Below are 16169 nucleotides of genomic sequence, written 5' to 3'. Positions count from 1 at the left end.
TCCATGCAAGTGAGTTTATTACAAGACTTCTCTCAAGAGAAACCTGTAAACAGTAAGGGAAGCTGCACAGGGCAGGGCAAGAACTAAGCAAAGATGTGGTATCAGCTGAGGTCTAGCTTCACCCCGACCCTACCAGGGTGCTCTGTAGCATGGATGCTACCACGAAGTTATCCCACCTTGAAGCAAAGAAGGTAGGCTATTGTGCCCCCAGAATCAATCACTTATTGACTACGAACCAATCCCAGACAGAGGATGTAACATCTCAAGCATTTCTGGGCAAGCTGTCATCTATGGCTGAGGTGAATTACTTGGAGAAGGGGGCAAGTGAGAAACTTTAACAGCCAGCACTCAAGGTATCTAAAGAATGGTTGCACCAAGCCCAGTAAGGGGGATCTGGTCATGGCATTAACTGCATCTACTACACCCAGAAAATGTGCAAGACCAGAGCAGCCTCCAAGTATTTTGTGTCTGTGTCCAGCTTTGACACATTTTTCTAGAGACTCCCATTTGGGTGTCTTTTCTGCTTTACTCATCAATATCTGCTTTATATTTCAAATCCCAAAATTACTTGTAGACATTCAAAGGTTATGATTTAAATTCTTAGCTTTCCTTCTCAGTGATCCCACTATCTAATGTTAATAATTAACCTGAAGACTAATTTAACCAAAATTTTCAAGCTGAGTTCACAAAAAGGAGGACAATTTCCAGAAAGTTGTCAACAGCTTAATGCTACCCCAGGCATGGACATTTTAAGTGTAGTCTGTATTTTTTTCTACTTGGGAAAAAGTTGGGCACAAGAGCAAACGTAAGTGAAAAATCCTGTTTTCATTTGCAACGTGTTTTGGTTATGCTTTTATAGAAAACAGAACTCAATCACTGCCACATGAAATTAATTTTCTACTTCTGAAAACTCCAGGTTAGCTTCTTCTTTTCTCTATTGTCCAATACCGTTACTCTGTTTTCTGTATGAGTATTTTGTGAACACCACATGACTTGTATTCAAAAACTTTGTATTTTTCCCAAGCTGTTACCTTTGCTCCGGGGAAGGGTAACTTTCTGATTGGTATTTTGATTAAAAAAGGTTCTTCAAAAGACAGAAGCATGATCCCTATTTGCATTTCTTATAGTGGACTCTATTACATCCCCCCCTGGCTGCAACTGATCAAAACCACTTGGATCTGCCTCCTTGAAATCTCATCCTTTGGATACTTTCAGGAAGCTATCCTGGCTTCATCATAGATAATAAAACATTGAGAAATAAAATATATGTTGTTAAATATAAGAAACGGTGCTAATTTCAGTTGATTCTCCTAAGTGAAATGTTTTTAAAAAATTATGTTTTATTAACAGTCTGACTCTGTAATTTTACTGTTTCAACAGGTATGTTGTCTCAGCACCTAAAGTATTCTATGTTGGAGCCTCTGAAAATGTAGTAATTCAAGTTCATGGATACATGGACTCATTTGCTGTGACCATTGCTATTAAAAGTTATCCCGATAAAAGTTTTACATATTCTTTTGGCCAAGTTACTTTGTCTCCAGAAAATAAATTCCAAAGCTCTGTAAACTTAATTGTATGTATTCTTATCATAGTTTCTTTTATATGCCAAGTGTTTCTTTATAAAACACACATTGATCCTTTTTTACATGTAGATATAAAAATGTGTTACATCATACTATTAAGTGCATTTACTAGTTGAGAAGAGATAAGTGTCATATGTTTATACACGTAAGTAAGTGGGAAATGTTAAGAATCTGCTTCTGATTTGCAGGCAATGTAAAGAAATGTAAAAGTGTGAATGAAGCAGATTAAGGTTATTAATATGAAAAGATTTGATGACATGAGGTGAAAACAAAATCAGCCACCACATATACCTGCTTAAAAAATTTCAAGATAAATACAGTGGTGCCCCCCCCCCCCCCGCCCCATCAGCTGTTTTTTACTTTTTGTGGTTTGAGTTAACCATGGTGAACCATGGTGTCCAGAAGCAGATGGTCGTTCTTCTGACGTATCATCAGGTCAATAGTTGTCTAACACTATGTCATGTGTTTGCGTCGTTCACCTCACTTCATCCTGTCACATAGGCATTTTATCATCTCACATCATTACAAGGAGAAGGGTGAGTATAGTACAGTAAGATATTTTGAGAGAAAAAGAGACCACGTGTGTATAACATTTATTACAGTATATTGTTATAATTCTATTTTATTATTAGTTATGGTAATCTCTTACTGTGCCTAATTTACATACTAAACTTTATCATAGGTATTATGTATAGGAAAAAAAACAATATTTATAGAGTTTGTACTATCCACAGCTTCAGGCACCTAGTCTTGTAATGTATCCTCCACGCATAAACTGCACCAGAAAGAAATAATTAAATACTTAAATTTTATATATTCAGAGGAAAAAAATAAGAGGAAGAGAAACAGAGACATAGATTTGACTCTGTTGATCTAAAAAACTCAAAGAAGTGAACGGAGAACAATTTGAACATTTGTTTTCCTGAATTATGTACAACGTTTTAACCTCTTTGTTCTACAAAATTAATTTTCTCCTAAAGTATATACCTATCATAGGCTTTTTGTACTTTCAGTTTGGATTTGAATCAAGTAAGTTTTTTCAAACAGATTTGTGAACAACGTTCAAGGAAAATTAGAGACATGTCCACAACCCTTTTCCTCACCCTTTAATAGATATGTTCTATTAAAAATTGAATTTTGTTCAGTGATTGTCATTTTTAACAGACATTAAATCTGGATAATTTTTTGAAGTAATTGTTTCAAACTAAATTTGAGAAGAAACTGAAATACATTTTTTCAGGAACACCTCTGTATTTGCTGTTTTATTTTACAAAATTTTTGTTACAAATAAACAATTATTCAACTCATTTTCATAGCTACCTAAAAGATAAATGCTTTTATTATCTTAAGATTATTATATAATATTCCTTCTTTAACTTTGTTTTTAAACAGATACAACCAAAAGATTTATCTGGAGGACCAAATGCAGTTTCATATGTGTATTTAGAAGTTGTATGTGATCATTTTTCAAAAGCAACAAAAATTCCACTCCGCTATGACAATGGATTTATCCTCATTCAGACGGACAAGTCTGTTTACAATTCAGATGAGTCAGGTATAATAGAGAGGGAATCTTAATTTCTGGGGGAAAAAAAGTGGGATGACCTAATTAATGGTATTGAGACCAATGGATTTTATCTTTGGGGGGGGGATGAAATTAATTCCCAAATTTATACCATACACAAAACTAGAGTTGACAAACTAAAGGTTAAATTTTACATTATAAAAACAAAGAATCAGCAAAATATGAATATAATTTGGAGGTAAGGAAGACCTTTCTTAGAATGATACCAAGTCTCCTTTTAAATTTTTTTTTTAATTTGAAGTGACATATTATAGAACTTAATACAAGAGGCTGAATTTTAACTTGAAAACAATCTCATGTTTATTCTCAATATCCTCTTCTTTTACGAATAGAATTTCAATTTCACATTAACGTAGAAAATTGTGAACCAAATTACAAAATGCACCTAGCAATGTTTGTCTCCCGTGTTTCTGTTCGAAACAGCTTTAGTCTTCTTCCAGTAAATTCCCTTTTAGAAATTATCTAAAGGGAGAGAAGGCAGGTGAAGTAACGGGTATATTGAATGCTGCAGTGCGTTCTGAATTGCCATTAAAGATGATGGCGATGGTGATGATGCTAATTAGGTGACCGAGGATGGAGGTCACCTCCATAATTTTAGCAACAGTACAAGCTCCCTGCCAGTACACATTAACTGCTCTTTAGACACTCAGAGCTGTTTCTTGGAAGCCTGTTGCAAAAATCACTGCGTGTCCAAGGAGAGATGAGACTCTCCCCCTGCTTATGCATTTAGGTACTTCATTACACCTTGAGGTATGCAGATTCTTGCCTGCATTTTTTCTGTTAGAGAATGCTTCACTGGGTCTGTTGACACAATTAACCACTTATGTTCCTCCTCTCTTCTATAATAATTTCAGATACCAGGGAGCTGCAGTCTTTCTTATCTATCAGTGGTTAAAAAATACAAAAAGTTAATGGGGCGCCTGGGTGACTCAGTCGGTTAAGTGTCCAACTCTTGATTTCCGTTCAGGTCATGATCTCATGGTTTGTGAATTTGAACACCTCATCAGGCTCTGTGCTGACGGCATGGAACCTGCTTGGTATTCTGTCTCCCTCTCTTCCCCTCTCCTGCTTGCTCTGTCTCTCAAAATAAATAAAAATAAACTAAAAAGAAATAAAAAATTAAAAAGTTTGAGTGAAAATAGTAAGTTGAATCATATCTTAAGTACATAAAGAGGAATATTTAAAAGAACCCATTCAGGAAATTTTTGGTAAAAGAACATTTTTTTTATTTTTTCACTTTAAAGTTCACATCCAATATTCTAATTCATCTTTTCCTTTTTTTTTTTTTTTTTTTTTTTTTTTTGGTAAAGTAAGCTCTATGCGCAAAGTGGGACTTCAATTGAATTCACGACCCTGAGATGAAGAACCACGTGATTCTACTGACTAAGCCAACCAGACACCCCTAATTCATCTTTTCCTTTAAACTAGGATTTTATGTTTGGGGTTTCTAAATTTTAAAATAGATTTCATGACCCTCATGTTATAGGGTTATTAATGATATTGTCAGAGCATTTAAGAGTTGAACAGAGTTTCTAATAATGAAAATTTTTTTTTCTTGTAGTAAAAGTTAGAATTTATTCATTGGACGAAGACTTAAAGCCATCACAAAGAGAAGTTACCATAACTTTTATAGTGAGTATGCCTTTAATTTAAATCAAATTTTAACCTTGGCATTTTCATTATATGAATAGTTTTCCTTACTATAACACAAGTCAATGTGGCATTAATTTATTCAGTATTGTATAGCGGCAGGCATTTATTTAGCACCTGTTGTGGGTGCAACCTGGTAATCTTATGCTTCTTTTATCCTGATTGCTAATTTTTGTGTATAAATTAAATAGTGAAATATATTTTATATGGCCCCATTAAAAAACACCCTTTAGTGACTCCATCTCCAAAGTGGATGTAGTTAATTAGTTTGTATCCTCTTGCCATCTGTGAAGAAGCATGGGCAGATGTAGTGAGGGTTCTAGAAGTATAAATTGTGGTACCTTGAGAAGTGCATGGCATGCAGTATATCATTACAACAGTCTTATACAATCAATATAATTATTTCCTTTTTATGGAAGAAAATGCTGAGGGTTAAAGAAGTTAAGTAACCACTGAGATCATACTGATACTAATGAGTTGAATCAGGATTCAAACCCAGGTCTGTCTGTCTCCAGAACCTTAGCACTTAGCTCTCTTGATTTGTTTGGGGGATTATGGGATGTGTCTTTCTGTGGATATTTGAGTTTAGCCAACCTGACAAGCATACATAATATGGTAAACTAAGTAAAGGATAATGTATTGTCAATAACAGGCCAGCTCGAACAGGAGGCAAAGCTAGAGACGATTACTAAATTATTCTAGAGGGACTTCTGAAAGGACAAAGCCTGGTCCTGCGCTGGTTTTAATGGAAACCGTGGAGAGGGTTTGATAGAAGTGGGATGATGTCTCAGATGTCATGGAGCCAGGAAGAAGCACAATGTGGAGATGACCATGACAGTGGCTTGGCCACAGCAGACTGACCCAGAAACACTTTAGGGAGAGACAGTGACCACAATGAAGCATTATTTTACATTTGGGGACCTGTGGGGGGACAGACAGACTCAAGTGAACCTGTTGAGATTCTTCACAAATCCCATCATTCTCTTGTCAGAGGTCCCCCTGGAGGTAAGACATTGAACAGGCAGAGGCTGCTGCTTTGGCATGCCCTGATGTTTTCAGGTTTGATCTTGAAGAAACATGGAGCCAAAGAAGCCTTGTGCGCATGGCACAACATTATGAAAATAGTGTTTGAAGATTATCCACAAGTCCTGTTCAGGAAGAAGGGTGGTGGAAAAAAAGCCTTGCTGGGAGTTGCTTAATGTATCTTAAATATTTACTATACTACTTACACACCTGTTCAAAATATGTTTTTGTGCCTTAGAAGTTAGTCTTTGTTAACAAGCCTGACCAGGTGTCATCACCTCAATACCAGGCCAACATTGCATGTGCTTAATTTCAACAAAGTTCCTTAGCATTTACTGAATATTTCTATAAGACTGTCAACCGCATGTCATGTTTATGTGTAACTTCTGTATTTATAGTTGTTTTAAAAAATAAAACTTGCTTTTCTTTTCACTCAAAGGATCCAGCAGGGTCAGAAGTTGCCATGGTAGGAGAAAAAAATTATACTGGAATTATCACTTTTCCTGACTTCAAGATTCCAGTTAATCCTAAGTATTTATTTTATTTTATTTTATTTTATTTTATTTTATTTTATTTTATTTTATTTTATGCAGATAATGGTTTTTTTTATTGAATAATTGATCTGTGTAGTTGCTGAGACCACTATGTACAGACATAAGAGAAGGTGTTTTATTTCTTGGTATCTTCTTACATGAAAGTGAAGGGCAATGTGTTTAAAAACAAGTGGATTTTCATGGAATCCTAAGTATTTTAACTTATTTTGGGGTAAAGTTGTTTCTCTTAAAAGCAGTGGAGGTGTCTGGGGTAATTGAACAGTCTATGGAACCATTTACATGTGACTGAAAGGTGCTGGTGTACACAAAGATTTGTTCTGGCTATCCTTATCAGGCACTATTGAGTATCCTTCCAACAGAAAGGAAGGTGGAGCCTGCTTGGGCTCTTGTGCATTGAGGAAGGGGGCCTGATGTAATAATGCCAGCTGTAAGCACCAAGCTAGTCTGCTGTATTCAGTTCAGTGAGCACCTTTTACAACAAAGTCCAGGCAGTAGACACTGTGCGAGACAGACCCTACCCCCTAAATGCTGAGAGTACAATAGAAGAAAGAAAAAAAATGTACAAAAGGAAGAAGTCCACTAACATGTGTTTAATATTCTACAGTGGATTTGGAATTTTCTCTGACATTTATTCCCAGAACTTGGAAGATATTTTGAAATCCAATTTGAGAGTTACATTGCATAACGTCTTGAAAATGTAACACCTCAAAGCGGTATTTTACTGCAGTAAAAGAACTGACATTTATGGATCCTCTACTGTGTACCAAGCACTCTGCTAAGTTCTTTCTTATTGCCATTTTCAAGATAAAGAAATTAAGGCTCAGATAAATGTTTAGGCTTGTTCAAAACCACCCGACTTTAAATGGTGGACCTGAAATGGGAACCCAGATCTCTCTGGCCAGGTTCATCCGTACTCTTTCCTTCTACCACACTGTCCCTCTAAAAGGAATTTCACTCTGGCCTCAGTTGTAAAATTTTCAAAACTATATATTTGTACCATTTTGATAAGTTTCACCTGATCAAATGGTCCTAGAAGTGTACCCTTGACTTTCTGGCATGTTATATAGTGTAACATATATTAATATGTTTAAACTTTAAGCTTGGTTCATCAAATGAAAAAACAATGCCTTTAAATGAAAAACATTTTCTAGCTAAATACTATGATATACTAGAGAGTGAGTCAGTAATATGAAAATAAATTTCAATATATTTACAACTCCACCCAAAATGCATATTTTTGTTTATAATTTTAAAACGTCTTTCAAAAATAGTATATTAATTAGGTGGTGCATAAATCTGAAACTGCTGTCAGGGTTGTCTAAACATGAAGTTGTAGTCAAGGGTTTTGGAGCCAGAGTAACAAAGTTTGAATCCCAGTCCCACCACCTACTAGCTCTGTGTCCCTGAGTAAGTTACTTCACCTCTGTGAGCCTCATTTCTCTGATGATAAAATGGGGATAATAATATAACTTGTTCTATGGTATTTTTTGAGGATTGAATGAGTTAATCCATGTAAAGCTCTTAAAACAGTGTTTGGCCTTTACTAAGTGCTCATTTGAATGTTACCAACAGTCATTGGATGAGTTAGAGATACATTACTTGGTGATACTTAAAGTTTTAAATGTATTTCTTTCACAGATACGGTTCATGGACAATTAAAGCTAAATACAAAGAGGACTTCACAACAACAGCAGTTGCAATGTTTCAAGTTAAAAGCCATGGTAATTTCTCATAAATTACTGAGATTTCCAATGTGTATTTTTGAAAACTGTTCTCAATGATTTCATAGACTAAAGACTCATTAAAGAATAAATACAGAGCGGTGAGGAGTGGTAGACAGAAGTGGACTGGGGGACAGAAGGCCAAAGACCTGGGGCTCTTAGTGTGGCTCACCTCAATTCGGTCACTGAACGCTCTGAACCTTGTTCCCTTGTCATCATTCTGCAGAGAATCAAGTCCTGTAAGGAGGTAGGATTAGATAATGTTCTTGCAAGAAACATGGTTCTCTGACACTCTTAGGGATCATCTAGTCTGACCCCCTTGTCTGAAAATGAGGCCGGGTGAGGAGGGTCAGGCCCAGAGAAATGGGAAGACTGGTCTAGGTTTCACAACCACTTTGTCCAGGCCGATAAGGAGAATGGCACCTCCGACTTAGCCAGTGCTCTTTCCCATCAGCCGTAAAAATCAATGCTGTGTTTGGAAAATTACAATGTTTAGAAAAAAAATAAAGTATAACTTACTTTGGAAATATTAATTGTACTAATAACTAACTTATTAATAATTCCTTCTGTTCATTTCTCATAGGGGCTAGATTATTAATTTGTATGCTCTTATGTAAATTTCTTTTTTTTTTTTAAATATGAAATTTATTGTCAAATTGGTTTCCATACAACACCCAGTGCTCACTCATCCCAACAGGTACCCTCCTCAATACCCATCACCCACCCACCCCTCCCTCCCACCCTCCATAAACCCTCAGTTTGTTCTCAGTTTTTAGGAGTCTCTTATGTTTTGGCTCCCTCCCTCTCTAACCATTTTTTTTTTCCTTCCCCTTCCCCATGGTCTTCTGTTAAGTTTCTCAGGATCCACATAGGAGTGAAAACATATGGAATCTGTCCTTCTCTGTATGACTTATTTCACTTAACGTAACAGTCTCCAGTTCCATCCATGTTGCTACAAAAGGCCATATTTCATTCTTTCTCATTGCCACGTAGTATTCCATTGTGTATATAAACCACAATTTCTTTATCCATTCATCAGTTGATGGACACTTAGGCTCTTTCCATAATTTAGCTATTGTTGAGAGTGATGCTATAAACATTGGGGTACAAGTGCCCCTATGCATCAGTACTCCTGTATCCCTTGGTTAATTCCTAGCAGTGCTATTGCTGGGGTAGGTCTATTTTTAATTTTTTGAGGAACCTCCACACTGTTTTCCAGAGTGGCTGCACCAATTTGCATTCCCACCAACAGTGCAAGAGGGTTACCATTTCTCCACATCCTCTCCAGCATCTTTAGTCTCCTGATTTGTTCATTTTGGTCACCTTGACTGGCGTGAGGTGATATCTGAGTGTGGTTTTGATTTGTATTTCCGTGATGGGGAGCGACGTTGAGCATCTTTTCATGTGCCTGTTGGCCATCCAGATGTCTTCTTTAGAGAAGTGTCTATTCATGTTTTCTGCCCATTTCTTCACTGGATTATTTGTTTTCGGGTGTGGAGTTTGGTGAGCTCTTTATAGATTTTGGATACTAGCTCTTTGTCCGATATGTCATTTGCAAATATCTTTTCCCATTATGTTGGTTGCCTTTTAATTTTGTTGATTGTTTCCTTTGCAGGGCAGAAGCTTTTTTATTTTCATGAGGTCCCAATAGTTCATTTTTCTTTTAATTCCCTTGCCTTTGGGGATGTGTCAAGTAAGAAGTGGCTGCGGCTGAGGTCAGAGAGGTTTTTCCCTGCTTTCTCCTCTAGGGTTTTGATGGTTTCCTGTCTCACACTCAGGTCCTTTATCCATTTTGAGTTTGTTTTTGTGAATGGTGTAAGAAAGTGGTCTAGTTTCATCTTTCTGCATGTTGCTGTCCAGTTCTCCCAGCACCATTTGTTAAAAAGACTGTCTTTTTTCCACTGGATATTCTTTCCTGCTTTGTCAAAGATTAGTTGGCCATATTTTTGTGGGTCTAGCTCTGGGGTTTCTGTTCTTTTCCATTGGTCTATGTGTCTGTTTTTGTGCCGATACCATGCTGTCTTGATGATTACAGCTTTGTAGTATAGGCTAAAGTCTGGGATTGGGATACCTCCTGCTTTGGTCTTCTTCAAAATTACTTTGGCTATTCAGGGCCTTTTGTGGTTCCATACAAATTTTAGAATTGCTTGTTCTAGCTTCGAGAAGAATGCTGGTGCAATTTTGATTGGGATTGCATTGAATGTGTAGATCGCTTTGGGTAATATTGACATTTTAACAATATTTATTCTTCCAATCCACGAGCATGGAATGTTTTTCCATTTCTTTATATCTTCTTCAATTTCCTTCATAAGCTTTCTATAGTTTTCAGCATACAAATCTTTTACATCTTTGGTTAGGTTTATTCCTGGGTATTTTATGCTTCTTGGTGCAATTGTGAATGGGATCAGTTTCTTTATTTGTCTTTCTGTTGCTTCATTATTAGTGTATAAGAATGCAACTGATTTCTGTACATTGATTTTGTATCCTGTAACTTTGCTAAATTCATGTATCAGTTCTAGCAGACTTTTTGTGGAGTCTATCAGATTTTCCGTGTATAATATCATGTCATCTGAAAAAAGTGAAAGCTTCATCTTTGCCAATTTTGATGCCTTTGATTTCCTTTTGTTGTCTGATTGCTGATGCTAGAACTTCCAACACTATGTTAAACAACAGAGGTGAGAGTGGACATCCCTGTCGTGTTCCTGATTTCAGGGAGAAAGCTCTCAGTTTTTCCCCATTGAGGATGATATTAGCTGTGGGCTTTTCATAAATGGCTTTTATGATGTTTAAGTATGTTCCTTCTATCCCGACTTTCTCGAGGGTTTTTATTAAGAAAGGATGCTGAATTTTGTCAAATGCTTTTTCTGCATCGATTACAGGATCATATGGTTCTTATCTTTTCTTTTATTAATGTGATGTATCACATTGATTGATTTGCGAGTGTTGAACCAGTTTTGCAGCCCAGGAATGAATCCCACTTGATCATGGTGAATAATTCTTTTTATATGCTGTTGAATTCAATTTGCTAGTATCTTATTGAGAATTTTTACATCCATATTCATCAGGGATATTGGCCTGTAGTTCTCTTTTTTTACTGGGTCTCTGTCTGGTTTAGGAATCAAAGGAATGCTGGCTTCATAGAATGAGTCTGGAAGTTTTCCTTCCCTTTCTATTTTTTGGAATAGCTTGAGAAGGATAGGTATTATATCTGCTTTAAATGTCTGGTAGATTTCCCCTGGGAAGCCATCTGGTCCTGGACTCTTATTTGTTGGGAGATTTTTGATAACCGATTCAATTTCTTCACTGGTTATGGGTCTGTTCAAGCTTTCTATTTCTTCCTGTTTGAGTTTTGGAAGTGTGTGGGTGTTTAGGAATTTGTCCATTTCTTCCAGGTTGTCCAGTTTGTTGGCATATAATTTTTCATAGTATTCCCTGATAATTGCTTGTATTTCTAAGGGATTGGTTGTAATAATTCCATTTTCATTCATGATTTTATCTATTTGTGTCATCTCCCTTTTCTTTTTGAGAAGCCTGGCTAGAGGTTTATCAATTTTGTTTATTTTTTCAAAAAAACAACTCTTGGTTTCATTGACTATAAATTTCTTACTCAACTACTTAAACCATGTTCTCTGCTTACCAGGTTGATGAGGAGACAGAAAGGTATTTATAATTAGGAGAGAAGAACAATCCCATGTAAAAATTTGAATTATTAAACATGCTAAAACCACAGCAACAGAATATCCTCTGAAGCAATTAAACTGAATTTTAGAGTTGCTTTGTTGACACTCTTAGACGCTGTTCATATTTACAAAGTCCTTGCTCTATCTTTTCACTACCAGAGGGCATTTTTCTCTGACACAAAAAAGCAGCCAGTGGGAGCCTGGGTGGGTCAGTTGGTTGACCTTCCCACTCTTGATCTTGGCTCAGGTCATGATCTCATGGTTTGTGGGTTCCAGCCCTGTGTCAGACTCCGTGCTGCTTGCAATTCTTTCTCCTTCTCTCTCTGAGCTTCTCCTGCTCATGCATGCTCTCTCACTCTCTCTCAAAGTAAATTAACAACAACAACAAAAAAAAGGCAGGCAGAACGTGAGACACTTGATTTGCCCTTCTGCAGCCAGCCCCTCCCAATTTGTCCTGGTCACCATGGAGCCAAGTCTCCCTTCTCTCTGAAAGGCAGCTTCTCCTTTTGGGTTAAGCAGTCTGCAGAGCAGTGCATAAGTAGGATTGTGAAACCTAACGTTACTCTTTGAATGGGCAGAAGTGAAAGACATAGTCCTGTAAGCAGTCAAAAAGGATTCTTTGTGAGTTATAGCCTCAAAGAGCTGCACAGTCTAAAACTTCCCTTTGTTCTAATTCTCATTTTTGTAAGAAAGTTATTTTCTAAAGCTAATAACTAGAAGATGCCTTTCCTGAGAGTTGAAGATTTACACTTACATTTTGGACACTGAATAGAAAAGAAGAGTCAAACACTAGATGCTAAAGGAGCAAAGAATTTCCAATTTAATAAACATTTATCAAACCCTATATGAAAGGCACTTGGGCAAAGGTTTATACAGGTTAACAAGATCAGGGCTTGTCTTCATGGAGCTCATACTTTGATAGCAACACATGTGCTTTAATAAGGGCATCACTGCTAGAGCAGAAAGATGAGATTGATCCCTGATTTGAGGATAAAGAAGCTTCAGAAGCTTGATGATTGTCATAAAGAAGGATGGCTGTGTGACTGGTACTGTTAAGTCCCAACGTACCGAAAAGTTTCTTGTTTGAAACATAGTTTAAACTGTATATCTTTTTTTTTTTTTTTTTTTGCCTAGATTTACATTCAGTGAAACCACACTTCTTTATCTTAGTAGAACCAGAAAATTACTTCATTAGCCATAAAAATTTTGAGGACTTCAAGATTACTATAAAAGCTAGGTAAGAAAATAACTATTTTCAGATTAATGTAGCCCCTGAATGTGAAACAGCTTTAATTTCAAGAGTCAAAGTTGACTGATTAGTAGTGCTTGCCTGAGGTCCTATGTTGAAAAAGACTTTGAGGTTCAATGTAAAAAATACTGTGATTAATAATATCTAATAGCTGTGGGAAGTGGATTCAAGGAGAATTGCCTGAAGTATATTGGCTGAGTTCAGTCTCGTAGTTATTCTACATTCTTGTAAGCAAAGAACCCTAAAGATTGAAGTCATGGTGACTATTCGGGTGACTGTAACTGGTTAGGTATTAAAAATATGATATAAAAACCATTCAGTTCTTTATATTCATGACCTCATTAATATTAATTGATCATACAACTTAATTATCAAAAGCAGTTCTAGAACAGATTGAAAATGCTCAGAAGTCATACTTGGCAGATGAGCTAATGAGAACACAGACTTGCCTGTTTTATATTTAAATAGGGAAAGTTTGTGTTTTTCATGGACTCAAAGGCAAATATTGGGCTAAACTGAAAATGACACGTCTCCAGGTTGGATGTGATATTGCCCCTTTGGCTAAAAGGAGCACTGGGGAGTGGCTCCCTGTTGTTGCCACACCATGCCACAGTCATGGAAGAAGGTGGCTCTTTACAAAGAGACCTGGGTCCTAAGCTCACTTCTCCATGAACTTGCTGTGAATTTAAAACCGTGGGAAGTTGAGCAAGTTTGTTTTATCCCCCTGGGAACCAATTTCATCATCTGTCAATAGAAATAAAAACACTTACTTTCCCCTGCACCTGCAGAGTGTAACAATGAGATGTACTACTGTGTACACAGTTCAAGAGTACAAAGCAAATTTCGCATTTTATCTGTATGTCATTACTATAACTGCTTTATCAAAAAGCAATTAATTATATTCCGTTTTGACAGATATTCTTATAGTGAGAATGTAACAGAGGCTAAAGTTTCTGTCTTTTTTGGGATAAGAGAAGATTTACATGGGAGTGGAAAAGAAATGATGCATGAAGCAACACAGAAGACAGAGGTAAAGAGAGATTGAGCTACCTTCACAGTCATGGAGAACTGAGGCAGTTCACCAGCACATGGAGACCGAAAGTGGGCTTTCACCCTCAAGAGTCCACGGAATTAAACAGAAGAGAACAAAACAAACCAATAGAACTTCGGGCTTTGAGAAGTTCCACTGGTGAAAGCAGATAAGCTACAGAGATATTTATCTTCAATCTGGAGAAGGTTCCATCAGATAGACAGTAGTACCCAAATTCTAGCCTCAGATTCTGAATAGGATGAGACGTGATGTCGAATCAGAGATGTTCCATCTCTGATCCTGCAATATGGCCTGAAGCTTCAGGCCTGAAAGAAATGACCTGAATATTAATCAGTTATAAGTGTAGAATCAAGCTTATACTTTGTATTACCACAAGTTGTAACTACAATGTCATTGTCAGGTGAAGATTTTGCAGGCTGGTAAAAGAATTTGTTATTCCCTCTCAATGAATTCTTCTCTAATATTATAACTTCTACCTTTTTGTTCCCCCTAAAAAATCAGCTGATTGATGGAGTTGCACAAATTAATTTTAATACTTCAAGGGCAATTAAGAAACTGTCATATAAAAGTCTAGAAGATTTAAATAACAAGTATCTTAATATTTTTGTGGAAGTACAAGAAAGTACAGGTGAGTTCTTAAACTCATCTATCAAATTCATTTCTCACAGTTCTTGTTACAAAGTTTGAATAGAAATCTGCAGCTTACGGGGCGCCTGGGTGGCGCAGTCGGTTAAGCGTCCGACTTCAGCCAGGTCACGATCTCGCGGTCCGTGAGTTCGAGCCCCGCGTCAGGCTCTGGGCTGATGGCTCAGAGCCTGGAGCCTGTTTCTGAGTCTGTGTCTCCCTCTCTCTCTGCCCCTCCCCCGTTCATGCTCTGTCTCTCTCTGTCCCAAAAATAAATAAAAAACGTTGAAAAAAAAAAAAAAAAGAAATCTGCAGCTTATTACTGGTGCATTTTGGGGAAGTGCCTTTGCCAGATGAGCTCCACCAAAATACATGTCCACCAGCTCTGTGCAAGGGAAATGCTCATGAAAGTGATGATGCCCTACTCCCACATGCTAAGGATAGACTTTTATGTTTCAAAAAGAATAAAATGATGGTACCAGAAAATTTTACTTGCAACAATTATTCACATTATGAAAGCATCCCTGAGTCATTTGTGTGCTTGCTTACCTATTCTTAAACATTTTACACATATCTTATACCATACTACCTGGTATTTGTTTGGATGTTGCCTTGGAAATGAGAACCATCCACTTTACATGTGAGTGCCTCTTCTAACAGGATTATTGACTCCTTGAGGGCATGAGGCCCTGCTCAGTTATTTTAAGTTAAAAATGGGATAAATAATCTGACAAGTGGTCTGGAACAGGAGAACACTATCTGAAACTGGTGAATGGGTGTCTTCCCAACCTCCTGCAAACTGTGCTTTACTGGTCATGGAGTGGCCAGGTTCTTCTAGGGCGACCATAACAATCATCGAGACTTGGGTTAATAACTGTGTGTGAAATGACCAAAGAATGAATGGATAGCTTGTCCTTATCCAAATAAAGAAATGCAGAGGGATGGAGTGGGTACCCGTGCAGGTCTATGTACTACAATGTAGAACTTGCCAAATTCTAAGTGACACATTTTATTACCTTAGGTACATTCTTCCAAGAAACCAAAGTGACTGATATCAAATACGTCCTCTTACCTTACACACTGGATTTGGTTGCTACTCCTCTTTTCCTGAAGCCTGGAATTCAATACTGCATCAAGGTTAGATGATTAGAAAATCTAATATGGTGGATTTTATGGTCTGTGGGAGGACAGAGGAAAAGGGTGTCTGATAGATCTTGCTTCTCTGTGACCTTCAGTACAGACACATGAATAGAGGTTGAGGAATAGACAAGGCAATGACGAATGCTGTGAGGAAAACAATGGTCTTGATCCAGACGTGGTAATAATTTCTTCCAACCCATGGCTTATGGGGCACATGGAGAAGTGCTCTGTTCTTATTAAATGTTCAATAACTGTACACTGATTGAATGTAATTCATATCATATATGCCTGGAGTGGTTAAAACATGAC

General features: G+C 37.0%; 1 protein-coding gene across 1 annotated transcript in view; it reads left to right on the top strand.

Annotated features, from left to right (window-relative positions):
- The first annotated feature begins 666 nt into the window (after positions 1 to 666).
- LOC112850736 (complement C5-like) overlaps positions 667 to 16169 on the top strand; it is a 41797-nt gene continuing 26294 nt past the window's right edge. The window contains exons 1-10 of the mRNA XM_086683886.1: positions 667 to 805; positions 1381 to 1573; positions 2976 to 3138; positions 4730 to 4800; positions 6281 to 6372; positions 8034 to 8116; positions 12931 to 13033; positions 13961 to 14075; positions 14598 to 14724; positions 15742 to 15857. Coding sequence (XP_086540012.1) covers positions 741 to 805; positions 1381 to 1573; positions 2976 to 3138; positions 4730 to 4800; positions 6281 to 6372; positions 8034 to 8116; positions 12931 to 13033; positions 13961 to 14075; positions 14598 to 14724; positions 15742 to 15857 — 1128 coding nt within the window. The 5' untranslated portion in view covers positions 667 to 740. The remainder of the gene's footprint in view (positions 806 to 1380; positions 1574 to 2975; positions 3139 to 4729; positions 4801 to 6280; positions 6373 to 8033; positions 8117 to 12930; positions 13034 to 13960; positions 14076 to 14597; positions 14725 to 15741; positions 15858 to 16169) is intronic.

This window comes from Puma concolor, chromosome D4 (genome assembly GCF_028749965.1).
Source record: "Puma concolor isolate L17-30 chromosome D4, mPumCon1.1.hap2, whole genome shotgun sequence".
NCBI lineage: Eukaryota > Metazoa > Chordata > Mammalia > Carnivora > Felidae > Puma > Puma concolor.
This window is presented reverse-complemented; position numbering and strand designations above follow the sequence as displayed.